Source organism: Eubalaena glacialis, chromosome Y (genome assembly GCF_028564815.1).
Source record: "Eubalaena glacialis isolate mEubGla1 chromosome Y, mEubGla1.1.hap2.+ XY, whole genome shotgun sequence".
NCBI lineage: Eukaryota > Metazoa > Chordata > Mammalia > Artiodactyla > Balaenidae > Eubalaena > Eubalaena glacialis.
The window spans coordinates 5,732,758-5,747,155 of record NC_083737.1 but is presented as its reverse complement, the minus strand read 5'-3'; the positions used below and the strand labels follow the sequence as shown (position 1 = coordinate 5,747,155).

The following is a 14,398-nucleotide window of genomic DNA, read 5'->3' as shown; positions in this document are numbered from 1 at the left end:
CTAGTGGCTTCCCTTCAAATAAAAAGTGACCAAAAGTAGTCGATGTAAAAAGTCTTTGGACATCCCTGGAGAAGCTATAGTTTGTGTTTTCTTTTAAATATTAGTCGTTAAAGGATATCAGGGTGCTTTCTCTGGAGTGTTTCTCTATGTAAGGGCTGTGTACTATATCCACCATAATGACTGAGAGATTTCTGGGCTTAACAGATCTGCTGATTCATAATCTGTAGAAGGAAAGCCTGTGATTTGCTTCTTTAAAATCTCAGGCAAGGGAATTCCCTGGTGATCCAGTGGTTAGGACTCCTCACTTCCGTTGCAAGGGGCACAGGTTCGACCCCTGGTCGGGGAACTAAGACCCTCCAAGCTGCGCGGAGTGGTCAAAAAAAAAAAAAAAATCTCAGTCAATTCTTGCATGTTCTGTAATTCGAAAACTACGGACCTAATGAAATACCTGGCAGCCATATAGTCATTAAACCACCCTCACCACCACCAACACTACCGTCATCATTATAATCAGCCTCATCATCATAGCATCATAGACTACACATCATCAGCCAAGTGAGGATTGAGTGAAAGAGTTCACTTATAAAAGAGGGACACATCGTACTTAACTTCACAATTCTGCTATGCAACTTGACGTGAGTTTCGAAAATTTATTTTATTGAAGTACAGTTGGTTTACAATGTAGTGTTAATTTCTGCTGTACAGCAAAGTGATTCAGTTACATATATATATGTATGGAGGAGGGATGGAGTGGGAGTCTGGGGTTAGCAGATGCAAACTATTATATACAGAATGGATAAACAACAAGGTCCTACTGTAGAGCACAGGGAACTACATTCAGTATCCTGTGATAAACCATCATGGAAAAGAATATAAAAAATTATATCTCTACACGTATAACTGAGTCACTTTGCTGTACAGCAGAGCCTGGCCTGGCACAGCATTGGAAATCAACTAGACTTCAATAAAAAAATTTTTTTTAATTTAGAAAAAAAGAATTCTCTTTTGGTAGTTGCATAAGTCATTCAAAGATTGTAACCTTATCTATTTAGAGGTATCATTCCCCACTATTTCATTCTCTCTTTATTGAGATATGTTCATATTGGATGGTCCGGCCAATAAGTCAGGTATCACCAATGGAATTCTTTTCAATTAATTCAGTGATGGTTAAAATCAGAATATGTTTCATTATAGTATTTTAAATTAGCTCAGAATATAACGTTAGGGCTGAAACTCCTTAAGTGCTGTTGTTGTTAATTATATATATTTTTCTTGTGTTATAGGGTAATCGCTGCATTCAAATCCCAGAATATTTTAGTTTGCTGTCATGTCCATTTTCCTATTCACTTACCTCTAGGGATACTTTTTATTTACAGTACTGTGTATAAAAATGACATTCACTAAACACAGACCCCTAAATATATATATATTTTTGATGTGGACCATTGTTTTTTAAAGTCTTTATTGAATTTGTTACAACATTGCTTCTGTTTTATGATTTGGTTTTTTGGCCGCGAGGCATGTGGGATCTAAGCTCCCCAACCAGGGCTCGAACCCGCACACCCTGCATTGGAAGGTGAAGTCTTAACCACTGGACCACCAGGGAAGTCCCTAAACATTTTGAATCATATCTTTAAAGCATCAATCTGTGCGTTCTTTTTACTCTATCTCAGTGGGAAGCACTGGATCTTGAGGTGGTCTCTTCTTCCAACCAGAACTTTCTGGTACACAGCTTCATCTTCCTTTGCTTCATTAAGTCACGGGGTGCAGACTTGATTCAGTACATCCTTTGTTTAAATTCTTGGTATCTTTGTGGCTCTGTAGGGTTTACCTCAGAATCCGTGGGCAACCTTGGGAGTGCATTAGGAGAAAGACAGGGGTTTTGGTTATATCTCTATTTTCTTCAAATGCATATTTTATATGTAAATTTCATTAAACATTGATCATTCGTTGGTTAGGCTGTGAATAAACTGTGCAGGAAACGTGCTGAACACTGAGTTTCAGTGTAACTCACGTATCTTTGGGGAAGCAGTTGAATATAAATTCAAAGACTCACAGATTTGTGCCCATAAAGATAGATTGAAATATTTGAGGTTCGTAACTTGCCTTCCTAAATTCATACAGAGAACTTTATAATTATATCTTGAAACATGCACAATAGAAAAGGAGCATATTCTTCTCCTAGATCAATCTGGAAAGAAACCAGATTTATTCTAATCAAGTATGTCACTATCCATATAGCTAATAGGAAAGCCATCACTTCTCACCAGAGATATTAATCCACATTTAGATTCCATTTTTAATAGGTGGAATCCACAGCTTTTTTGGTGATTGTAATTTGTATCGAAAAACTGTGATTTCTGACCTAAGACTACCATTTTGATGTTTTCAAGATGAACAAAAAAGGGTTCCCCTTGTGTGTGAAATACCAAAGAATGCCTTGGATCCACCAGACTCAGAATACCAGCTTTACTGCTGACAATGAATATGCCAGAGATTCTACATAATCACTGCTTGAGAAATAAATGAATAAAGCTGAAAAAATTACTTTCAACAGTACAGAGGCTGCTGGTATTTATCTACAGATCAAAGAAATACTGCACAGTTCTAGAGTAAGGAATCAGACCAGACAGTGGACACAAATACTTTGCTTTCCTCATACAGGAAATTCAGACTCTACATAGAGACGTCTTCCTCTGAGAGGGTTGGCTGATGAAAAGTTTTTGTGTTTTCTTGTTTTTTTCAAAGAGGGCCAAATCACCTTGCAACATTTAACGTGCCAAAGTCTTTGGCAATTTGATTATTTCCAAGACTATCATAATATTCAAATCTTCCAGCCTGAGTTTCTACAAAATATGTGAATATTTTTAATACACTCTTCAGTCTCTTTGATGGAAAAAGAGAAAATTCTCTATTTCTATTGGAGAAACAACCTTGGAGACCATTTACAGGATATGAAAGAATGCCTTCTTTGGCAACTGCTGGGAAGAACACCATGCCATCTTCAGTGTGATCGTGAAGATGACAGTTAATATTGACAAAGTCTGAAACGGGAATGCATCATGGCTCCTGGTAGGGTTTTTATCCGAAGAGAGGAATCCAAATGCCACAAAACAACAACAGCAGAAACAAGACGTGAGTAGGTGGGAATTTGGAAAACTATTACATTTAGAATGGATAAACAAGGTCCTACTGTAGAGCACAGGGAACTATATATTCAGTATCCTGTGATAAACCATATGGAAAAGAATTAGAAAAGAATGTATATGTGGGTATAACTGAGTCACTTTGCTGTACAGCAGAAATTAGCACAACACTGTAAATCAGCTGTACTTCAATTAAAAAGTAAAGAAGTTGTGGTATATCTGTATTACAGTGGAATATCACTCAGCCATAAAAAAGAATGAAATAACACCATTTGCAGCAACATGGATGGACCTAGAGTTGATCACAGTAAGTGAAGTAAGCCAGACAGAAAAAGACAGATATCATATGATATTGCATATTTGTGGAATCTAAAACAAAATGATACAGATGAACTTATTTACAAAACAGAAATAGACCCACAGACATAGAAAACAAACTTATGGTTACCAAAGGTGAGGGATAAATTAGGAGTTTGGGATTAACGGCTACAAACTAATATATATAAAATAGATAAACAACAAGGACCTCTACTGTATAGCACAGGGAACTCTACTCAATATTTTGTAATAACCTATAAAGGAAGAGAATCTGAAAAAGAATATATATATATATATTGGGTTGGCCAAAAAGTTCATTCGAGTTTTTCCATAAGATGCTACGGAAAAACCTGAATGAACTATTTGGCCAACCCAATTTTTTTGTATATACACATAAATATTGAATCACTGAATCACTTTGCTGTACACCTGAAACTAACACAACATTGTAAATCAACTATACTCCAATTTTTAAAAAGTGGGACAATAAAATCTGTACATAAATTAATGTTCTCTAATAGGGAATTATTTTAATGAAGAATGAATTATCTCAGTCACTAGTAATCTAAAAGCACAAATTAATATCTGTTAATAGCCAACTTAATATCAAATGATTGCTCTTTACTAGAACAATGCAACTATTTTAACTGCCGTATAAGCCACTCAGTTCTTCACTTTTTTCCCTAATAGACGGAGCTAGGCTATTCATAAAGAAAGCGATTTCATTGAACACTTTTTTCTCTGATGTTCTAACTATTGCTTTGGCAATCTTCATAAACCATAATAGAGTAGTGTAACTGCCTTAAAAGTGCCTCAGTATCATGTTTCATAGGAATGCCCTTCAAAATGGTCCCATTATGATGGTCTGTATCCTTTGTATTTTATGTGTGTGATGGTTAAACCCCTGTGATTTTAAGATCTCTGCATCCAGCAGGAATGCAAATAGGGAGCACACTCTATTTCCAAAGTTTTCCTTGTGTGCTTTCTTTTTAATTTTTTCCTAAAGCTTAATTTCTTTTTTTTATTATTTACCATCCTAGCCATTTTTAAGTGCACAGTTCATTGTGTTAAGTATAGTCATATTGTTGTTCAACAGATCTCTGGAACTTTCTCATCTTGCAACACTGAGCCTCTGTAGCCATTCAATACCAACTTCCCGTGCTCCATCCTCCCAGACCTTGGTGTACACTTTTCTATTTTCTGTGTCTATGATTTTAACTATTTAGATACTTCATACAAGTGGAGTCCTGCAGTGTGTGTCCTTTTGTGCCCGGCTTATTTTGTTTAGCATGATGTCCTCGAAGTTCTTTCATGTTTTAGTAGGTGACAGGGTTTCCTTCCTTTTTAAGGCTGCATAATTTCTTGGATAGGACACCAAAACCAAAGGCAACAAAAGGAAAAATAGACAGGTGGGACTACAACAAAACATTAGCACATCACAAGAAACAATCAAGAATGAAAAGGCTGCCTGTGGAATGGGAGAATCATTGCAAATCATATCTCTGATAAGGGGTTATTATCAAGAATATATAAGGAACTTCTACAGCTCGACAACAATAAAACAAATAGCTCGATTAAAAAATGGGCCAAAGGGCTTGAATAGACATTTCACCCCAAGAGACATGCAATGGCCAATAAGCATGAGAAAAGATGCTTACTGGCACTGATCATGAGAGAAATGTAAATCAAATCCACGAGATATCACCTGATAGCAATCAGGATGACCGCTATAAACAAAACAAAAACAATAACAACAACAAAAACGTACAGAAAAGAGCAAGTATTGGCGAGGATGCAAATTTGGAATACTTGTGCACTGTTGGTGGGAATGTAAAATGGTGCAGTTGCTATGGAAAACAGTATGGAATTTCCTCAAAAAATTAAAAACTGAATTACCGTATGACCCAGCAATCCCACTTACGAGTATATATGCAAAAGAATTCAAGCAAGATCTTGAAGATGTATTTGCACACCTGTGTTCCCTGCACCATTATTTACAATATCCAAGGGCTGGAAGCAACCCCAAAGGTCCATTGAGAGGTGAATGGATAAAGAAAAGGTGTTCTGTCAAAGCTTAATTTCTTCATAGGTTTCTTTTCAAGGTTTAGGCCCAGCTGTTTAAGTAAAGTGAATATCTTAAGAGCTGGGTGCAAAGTTTTGAACAATGACCAAACCTCTGAGGCTTGATACAATTTTTGTAGAGTAAAAGGCAGGAACAAAAAACTGGCTCAGGCAGTGCAGAGAAAATTCAAGTGAAACCTCCAGTCTGAAAAAGTAAGTTAAAGAAATTAGCAAGGTAAAAAGAAAATTTATCATATACAACAAGAGTTTGATAGCGACTTTCCTCTTAACTTCCTGTGTGCACAAACTAATTCATTCAGAGAAAACTTTGTCATAGACTTTTTAATTGAAGTAGAGTTGATTTACAATGTCATGTTAATTTCTGCTGTACATAAAGTGATTCAGTTTTATTTATATATATAGACACACACACATTCTTTTTTACTATTCTTTTCCATTATGTTTTATCACAGGATATTGAATATAGTTCTCTGTGCTATACAGTAGGATCTTGTTGTTTATGCATCCTATATGTAAAAGCAAAAGTTTTACTTGAGAGATACTGGTGATTATCTACCTATATAATATTTATACTTATACCTTCCTTTTATGTTAATCATCACAATCTGCTACATCTATCTATATCTATATTTTCTGAAGTGAAAATTAAATATTCCTTGTGAAAACAGTTTATCTCAATTTAATAGTTATGTATGCACTATTAACAGGATAGTGTTTAGATAAATCCACATATCACAGTTTTATAATTTTTGATTCTTTATTCTGACACTGCATTCATAAAGTATATTTAAAATACAGAAAAAAAAAAGTTATGTATGCATATTTATATTTTCAATGAGTTAGTCTTTTTTTTTCCCAAAATAGGTTACATTGCTAATCTGTAGTCTTTTTTTTTTTTTTTCAAAATAGGTTACATTGCTAATCTGTAGTGTAGTCTTTTTTTTTTTCAAAATAGGTTACATTGCTAATCTGTAGTGCTAATATGTATGCATATTTATATTTTCAATGAGTTAGTCTTTTTTTTTTTTTCCAAAATAGGTTACATTGCTAATCTGTAGTGCTAATATGTATGCATATTTATATTTTCAATGAGTTAGTCTTTTTTTTTTTTTCAAAATAGGTTACATTGCTAATCTGTACTGTGTGCATGTGTGTGCGAGGGAATGAAATGACATGGTCTATGTGAAAATATTTTGAAACCTGTAAATCCATAAAGCACCCTGAATCCTCTTAGATGAAGAATGTGAGGCTCACATATGTCCGGTAAGTGTCTCATGAAAGTGGTGAATAAGACCCAGGTCGTCTTTCAAGGTGTGATTTCAATCCGTTTCTAAGTAATCATGAGAAAGCTGTTCTCAGCACGTCCTTTTGGTGTTGTATTTGTATCCTGCTAGTGTACCCGGCAGGTACAACATACAGTACTTCATCTCATAACAGTGGTTAATGATGCAATAATCACCACGGACCATGATGTCCAGGTATGGATAATAAACACGTGCATTTCGGTGTATGAACGGAAGCAGTTCACCAGGTGTCCAACTGCGTGTGTTCCTCTTGGGAATACAAAATCCCCCATTTTAATGACGTTCATAAATTCTTACCATCACTTCATAACCATTATTAAAATGGTTATGAGTACTGAATTTAATAACAATTTGATAAGGTAAAATATTAGCCTAGAAGAAGCATTTGCTTTCCATAATGCAAATAAGCTCTATAATGCTCTAAATATCCATTGTTAATTATTTTAAGTCATCTAATCAATATGAAACTTTGAACTGCTTATTTTCAATTAGAAGTAACACAAATTTACCACAATAACAGAACTGATTTCAAAATATAGCATCTAATCCAATAATTGTTACATGCAGTATCAAATTTAATATAAGTTGACAGTCAGAGAAAAGGGTTAAGATACCATTTTCTTAGCATTGCACTGTGTACATCTAATGTCCCCCAATTCTGGAGGACTACCTAATTTATAGTTAACCCCATTTAACATTTTCCACTGAGTAATTTAGGCTCTAAGGTGCTGTGTAAATTAGGTTTTAAAGGATAAACAGAATGGGACGATTCCGGCAGAGAACAGCTGTACTGCATCTGTCCACCTGTCATAACTGTACTCACATATGCAATCAGTATGGACTCAATTCCTAGAAATAATGGAAATCGTAATACTTCACTCCAGCAGTTTAATATGCTTGCATGATTTATTATGCTTTATTAACCAAAAGGAGATTATACTATTGTAGGCGAAGGTGTTATTATTTTAGAATTGAGAAAACTCAGGTCTCCATGCATGAGAAGCATATTTATGGATGGAGGAAAACATGCTCGTTCCGAGAAGAAACAGAAAGGAGTAATTTGGGGGAAGCAGCATCATTTGCTCACTAAGAAGTTTATCCCGTGGTAGGTAAAGGACAGGAACAGCGTAGTATAGGAAAAGCAAAGAGCCCGAGACATTCGTCCTTGATCTCGTGCTGCCCCCGTGACCACGAGCAAGCAGTTCACATCTTCAGTCTTTAGTTTGCTTGGCTCTTGTTGAGGTTGGGATGTGTTCCAACAATCCCCTTTTGGCTCTAAAATCATACACCGCTATGATCACTTCCAAGTAAAGTTATACATGGACATAAACCCTTATGTTCTGTTATATAGGTAGACTATCCCAGCATTAATGGAAATGCTGACTATTCGAGGGCATCCACGACAAAAATTCCTATCCTGCTTATGTTCTAATTCTACCTGTGTCTACCTTTTCGTTTTTGGTGTATTCATTGAATAGAGACAAACCATGACATAATTCTGTTTTTCAATAGCTCATGACAGATTAAACAAGGTCCAAAGGGCTGTAAATAATTAGGGCATAACAACAACTTTAACTACTTCCTAAATTCTGAACACATAGATTATTTCTTCATACGACAGCCCTGAATCTTAAATAGAAGAACATCGGGGTGCCAGTGTTACCGAACCATACTTGGGTCCACTCGGGTCCAGAGGTGCAGTAAAGCCAATCTACTGACCCCTGGTGAAAAGAAAGAAAGTACAGCATTTATTGCAGGTGCCAAGCAAGGAGAATGGGCAGCTCATGCTCAAAGGACCGGAGCTCCCCGATGGCTTTCAGGGAAGGGTTTTTAAAGACAGTGTTGGGGAGAGGGTCCTAGGATGGCTGATCAGCTCCTGGACCTTCTTCTGATTGGTTGGTGATGAGGTAACAGGGTGATGTTTTGGGGAATCTCAATCATCAGCCTTCTGGTTCCAACCAGCCTGGGATCTAGTGCTTGTGGTCAGCATGTGGTCACCATCCTCCACCCGGGCGGGGGTCTTGGTTTCTGCAGAACAATTCAAGAGATATGGGTCAGATTGTTATCTCTATCCTTTCAGGAGGAACTAGGAGAGCTGTGACTCTATAATTCTAAGCATTAACTGCTTGAGTCTGCTCTTTGGAACGCGGGGAAGGTCTAGGACATGAAAGCCTTTTTCTACAAACAAGAAACTGGGGACACAGAGGGGTGATTGTACCCGGGAGATTCCCCAAAGAGCCCTGCTCATTTTCAGTCCCGTCTTTTCTTTGATATTCCTCACACCTTAGGGGAAACGGATGGGACAAGGAAGGCAATAAGGTTTTGGATGGAGAGGTTAATCTTAAACTCGGCAGGGGAACTCAGTATTGGGGGACTTGGTTTCGCCAGGAGTCATAACCTCATAGCTCCTGATTGACGTTAGCAAGGGGAAATGGAAAGTTTAAGAATGGGAATTTTAGGACAGGAATGGAAGAAACGTGAGCCGGAAGAGCTTACGTAAAAGCAGTAATGATGCCAAAAACTCAGCCTCTGTGCCCCGGTGCCAAATCAAATCTCAGAGACAGTTGTGGGTGAAGTAGAAAAGAATAGCTTTATTGCTTTGCCAGGCAAAGGGGGACACAGTGGATGCATGCCCTCAAAACTGTGTGTCCCAACCTGGAGGGGGGGGTAGTGAGGAGTTTTGTAACAATGGTTCAAGGGTGGGGTTGCTGATAAGGATCAGGGTGTATGCAGGGCCTGCACTTCTTTAATCTGGTCTCAGGTAATCTCTCTCTCTCTCTCTTATTTTTTTAAAATATTTATTTGGCTGCACCAGGACTTAGTTTCGGTGCATGGGATCTTTGTTGCGGCACACAGGATCTTCAGTTGCGGCCTGCGGAATTTTTAGTAACAGCATGTGGGATCTAGTTCCCTGACCAGGGGTCGAACCCGGGCCCCCTGCATTGGGAGCATGGAGTCTTCGCCACTGGACCACCAGGGAAGTCCCTCAGGTAATCTCTTGATGAGCTTCTCTGGTCCCTTTAATCTGGCCTCAGGGGGTCTTCTCTGGAATGAAGAATGATGACAGCTTCCGTTTGTTGGGGGGTTTTAGTGCTGTAAAGAGCTCAAAGGTGTTGTCATGGGTATCGCTCGAGGGGGAACCAGGACCTGCCCCAAGGCTGCAGTCTTGTGTCTGGACTGCTCCCCCCCTTGTCTCTGCATCCCTTCCTTCCCTGATTAGCAACTGTTTGCATCTGCCCTTTGGGAGTCAGGGAAGGTCCAGGAGGCTGAAGTCTGTTTCCTACAAACAAGAAATGGGGGACAGAAAGGCTTCCATGCCCAGGAACCCCACAGGGTCTTGCTCGGTTTCAGTAACCCAGAGCAGTGGTGACCAGAGATAACAGACATTCTGTTATCGAGTCCGTTGCCCCTGAGATCAGGAAGCCATCACGCTAAATCAGTGAAATCCGTCTAAGATAAACTTGCAGGAAGCATACACGTTTAATGCTCATTTTCTAGAAATTGAGTACCTCCATCCCAAATCATGGAGTCCTCATCTTTATTTCTCTTGCCCTTCACTTTTGATCTACCAGCAAATCCCGTTGGCTCTGTGGTTATCAGATGTCTCAAGTCTGATTCTCACTGTCTCCACCTCCACCATGCTCTCTCAGTGATGCCCCTAGATGGGTCTCCCTGTTTCCAGTTGTGTGTTACAGACTCCGCTGTGTCCCCCTCAAATGCATACGTTGAAGCCCTAACCCCCAATGAGACTGTATTTGGAGATGGGGCTTTTAGGGAAGTAATGATGGTTAAATGAGGTCATAATGGCAGAGCCTCGATCCCATAGAACTCCTGTCCTTATAAGAGGAGGGGGGCACACCAGAGCTCTCTCTCTCTGTGTCTCTCTTTGCTCCACGGGAGGACACAGCAAGAAGACAGCCATCTATGAGGCAGGAAGAGAAATCTCACCAGCAGCCAACCCTGCTGGCTCCTGAATCCTAGACTTCCAGGCTCCAGGACCGTGAGAAAATACATTTCTGTGTTGAAGCCGCCCATTCTGTGGTCCTCTATTACGACAGCCCTAGCAAACTAACACAGTGTCTCTCTTTGTCCACTGCTCTCATAAAAGCCAGAGTATCTTATAAGAATATAAATGAAAATAGGTCATTCGTGCGTGTTCTGTTATATAGGTAGACTATCCCAGCGTATAATACTGCAGGTCGAATATAATCTAAGTCCTCAGCACAGCCTCCAAGGTTTTATATGACCCGCTTCCCAATCTTCTCTCCAATTTTACCTTCCACGCGTCTTCTGTGTTCACACAAGCATCCTCCTGTCACCGGAGTTCTTCCACATTTGTCCCGGAGTCCCACGGCACTTTCAGTCACTTGATCACAGACACAGTGGTGCCAAAACAGGTCTAATGGACTTTCCTGAGCACATCAGCGAAACGGTCTTATCTGTATTTTTCTGTCTTTATATCACTCAACTGTTTGCAGCACGGATGTGTGTACTGGGTGTTTCCTCAATCCTTATTTTAGTTCAAGATTTCAAGCAAGAAGAGACCATAACGCTGGCAGGCTTCTAGGTGCTGGGACACAGCAGTGATCAAGACAGACAAAAGCATCAACTCAAAGAGCCCATAAGGTAAAAGTAACCCTTATAGTATCAGAAAGGTAACAAGCAGAATGGAGAAGAATAAATCTGCAAAGAGGATGGGCAGTGCTGGAAGGGAGACTGCAGATGGCCATGAACGTGGTCAGAATCAGTCTGCCTGTGAAGGTGACTTTTGGCAAATTTGAAGGAGGGAAGAGGGGAAGTCATGGGGATGTCTAGGGGGAAAAATTCCAGGAGGAGGGGACCACAAGGGTGTAGACCCTGAGGATGAACAGTACATGGTTAATTGGAGGAGCAGGAAGGACACTGGAATGGAGTGAGCCAGGGAGAGAGGGCAGAGAGGTGGGTGAGGAAGAGACCAGCCAGTACACTGTCTATAGGTCAGGGAAGAATGGTGGGGGTTTTTCTGTTTTTGTTTTTTCTTTTCCAGTATAGTTTATTACAGTATATTGAGTAGAGTTTTCTGTGCTGTACAGTAGGACCTTGTGTGTGTATCCTATATGAACTAGTTTGCATCTGATAATCCCACACTCCCAATTCTTCCCTCCCTCACCCCCTTCCCTCTTGGCTGATCTCTGTCTGTGAGTCTGTTTCTGTTTTGTACATAAGTTCATTTGTATCTTTTTTTTTTTTTTAGATTCCACATATAAGTGATATCATATGGTATTTGTCTTTCTCTGTCTGACTTACTTCACTGAGTATGATCATCTCTAGGTCCACCCATGTTGCTGCCAACGGCATGATTTCATTCTTTTTCATGGCTGAGTAATATTCCACTGTGTGTATAGGTACCACATCTTCTTTATCCATTCCTCTGTCGATGGGCACTTAGGTTGCTTCCACGTCTCAGCTGTTGTAAACAGTCTGTAACGGGGTCTCCAGAAGGACTCCCAGGGAACATGGCATGGGGTAAAAGTCAAGTCAGCTCTCAGCCAGGCACAACCACACAGCCGGGGGCACTCGGGTGAGTCCATGATTTAAAACTAAAGCTGTGGAAGGTAGTTTTCAGGGCGGTGGGAGGGTCCTCTGTGGGTCCGGCTGTGCCACCCCGTGTCCTTGGGACTCACAGGGGATTCCGTTCGGTTGTCTGTCCTCACCTGTGGTTCAGTTGTACAGGTTTTCCTTTAGAAACTGTGCTGGGATGATCTGCAGATTCCAGAAGTGGCGACGGGCATGCTGCTTCTCAAGCACCTGTGGAATCCGGACACCGCTGGCATCCCCCTCGGTGTGCCCCTGCCCTTCCCACAGGGCTGCCCCACCCGTCACGACCATCGGCTGTACCCCAGTGGCCGTGTCGAGTGTGCTCACGGCTGGCGGGCAGGACTCTGGTTTACATCACCCACCACCTGCCTCTGCTGGATGCCTGCCCGGATGGTGGGAACACATTGGTAGTGGTGCAATTCCATACCTTAATGCTTTCTTTTCTTCCTTTTATCTAAGGGTATTTTTAATAGGCAACGAGGCCAAAACAGATGATGAAAGATAAGGGGTGTGTTTTTACCCATTTTTCGTGTACAGCAGTATCATCGGGAGCATGGCCACAGGTAGGATGACGAAGGACCCCACCCCCAGACACTGTCTCAAAGGAAAGCGTGAATGCAGACAAAATCCTCAAGGAAAGAGTTGTTCATTTGGACAGTGCCTTAAAAGCACACTTTTTTTAACATGAAAATTACAATTTTTAAAAAATGTATTTTATCTGTAGTATAGTTGATTTACAGTGTTGTGTTAGTTTCAGGTGTACAGCAAAGTGATTCAGTGATACATATTCATGTATCTATTCCCTTTTTTTTTTTAAGATTTAATTTTATTTATTTTTGGCTGTGTTGGGTCCTTGTTGCTATGCGCGGGCTTTTTCTAGTTGCCGCGAGTGGGGCTACTCTCTTCATTGCAGTGCATGGGCTCTAGGCACGTGGGCTTCAGTAGTTGCAGCACGTAGGCTCAGTAGTTGTGGCTCGCAGGCTCTAGAGCGCAGGCTCAGTAGTTGCGGCTCACGGGCTTAGCTGCTCCGCGGCATGTGGGATCTTCCCGGACCAGGGCTCGAACCCGTGTCCCCTGCATTGGCAGGCGGATTCTTATCCACTGCGCCACCAGGGAGGTCCCTCATGTATCTATTCTTTTTCAAACTCTTTTCCCATATAGGTTGTTACAGAGTATTGAGTAGAGTTCCCTGTGCTACACAGTAGGACCTTGTTGTTTATTTATTTTATGTACAGTGGTGTGTGTATGTCAATCCAAACTCCTGATTTATCCCTCCCCCCTTTCCCCTTTGGTAACCATAAGTGTGTTTTCTATGTCTGTGAGTCTATTTGTTTTGTACATAGATTCATTTGTATTATTTTTTAGATTCCACATGTAAGTGATATCATATGGTATTTGTCTTTCTCTATCTGACTTACTTCACTTAGTATGATCATCTGTAGGTCCATCCTTGTTGCTGCAAATGGCGTTATTTCATTCTTTTTTATGGGGAGTAATATTCCATTGTATATGCACCACATCTTCTTCATCCATTCCTCTCTCGGTGGATATTTAGGTTGCTTCCATGTCTTGGCTATTGTAAACAGCAAAAGCACACATTTTTTACATAAAAATGAAAGAATTGCTTGTGCTTATCTTCACCCATCTGACTCACTGGACTTAGTGCTGCTAATGCAGGAAAGGAATGAAAACGATTAGGCTCCTTTTGTTTTCAATTCAAGTTTACTGAGACGTCATTTTTTTCAGTAAAAGCAACCCTTTCAGGTGGACAGTTGGGTGAGTTTTAAGCCCTGTGCACGGTTGTGGAATCAGCACCGCCAGTGAGTTGTGTACATTTCCACATTCTCTTGTCATTCTGTTGCCAATTTTGTTCCTCCACTGCCAGCCCCTGGCAACCATTGTTCTGCTTGCTGCTCTTTCTTAAAAACAAATTTTCCTTTTTCATTAGTTTCCTATTTTTCTTAACACATC

General features: G+C 40.1%; 1 protein-coding gene across 1 annotated transcript in view; it reads left to right on the top strand.

Moving 5' to 3' along the window:
* Positions 1 to 11,464, top strand: part of LOC133082937 (acetylserotonin O-methyltransferase-like) — a 195,311-nt gene extending 183,847 nt beyond the window's left edge. The window contains exon 13 of the mRNA XM_061179620.1: positions 11,371 to 11,464. Coding sequence (XP_061035603.1) covers positions 11,371 to 11,417 — 47 coding nt within the window. The 3' untranslated portion in view covers positions 11,418 to 11,464. The remainder of the gene's footprint in view (positions 1 to 11,370) is intronic.
* Positions 11,465 to 14,398: the final 2,934 nt, after the last annotated feature.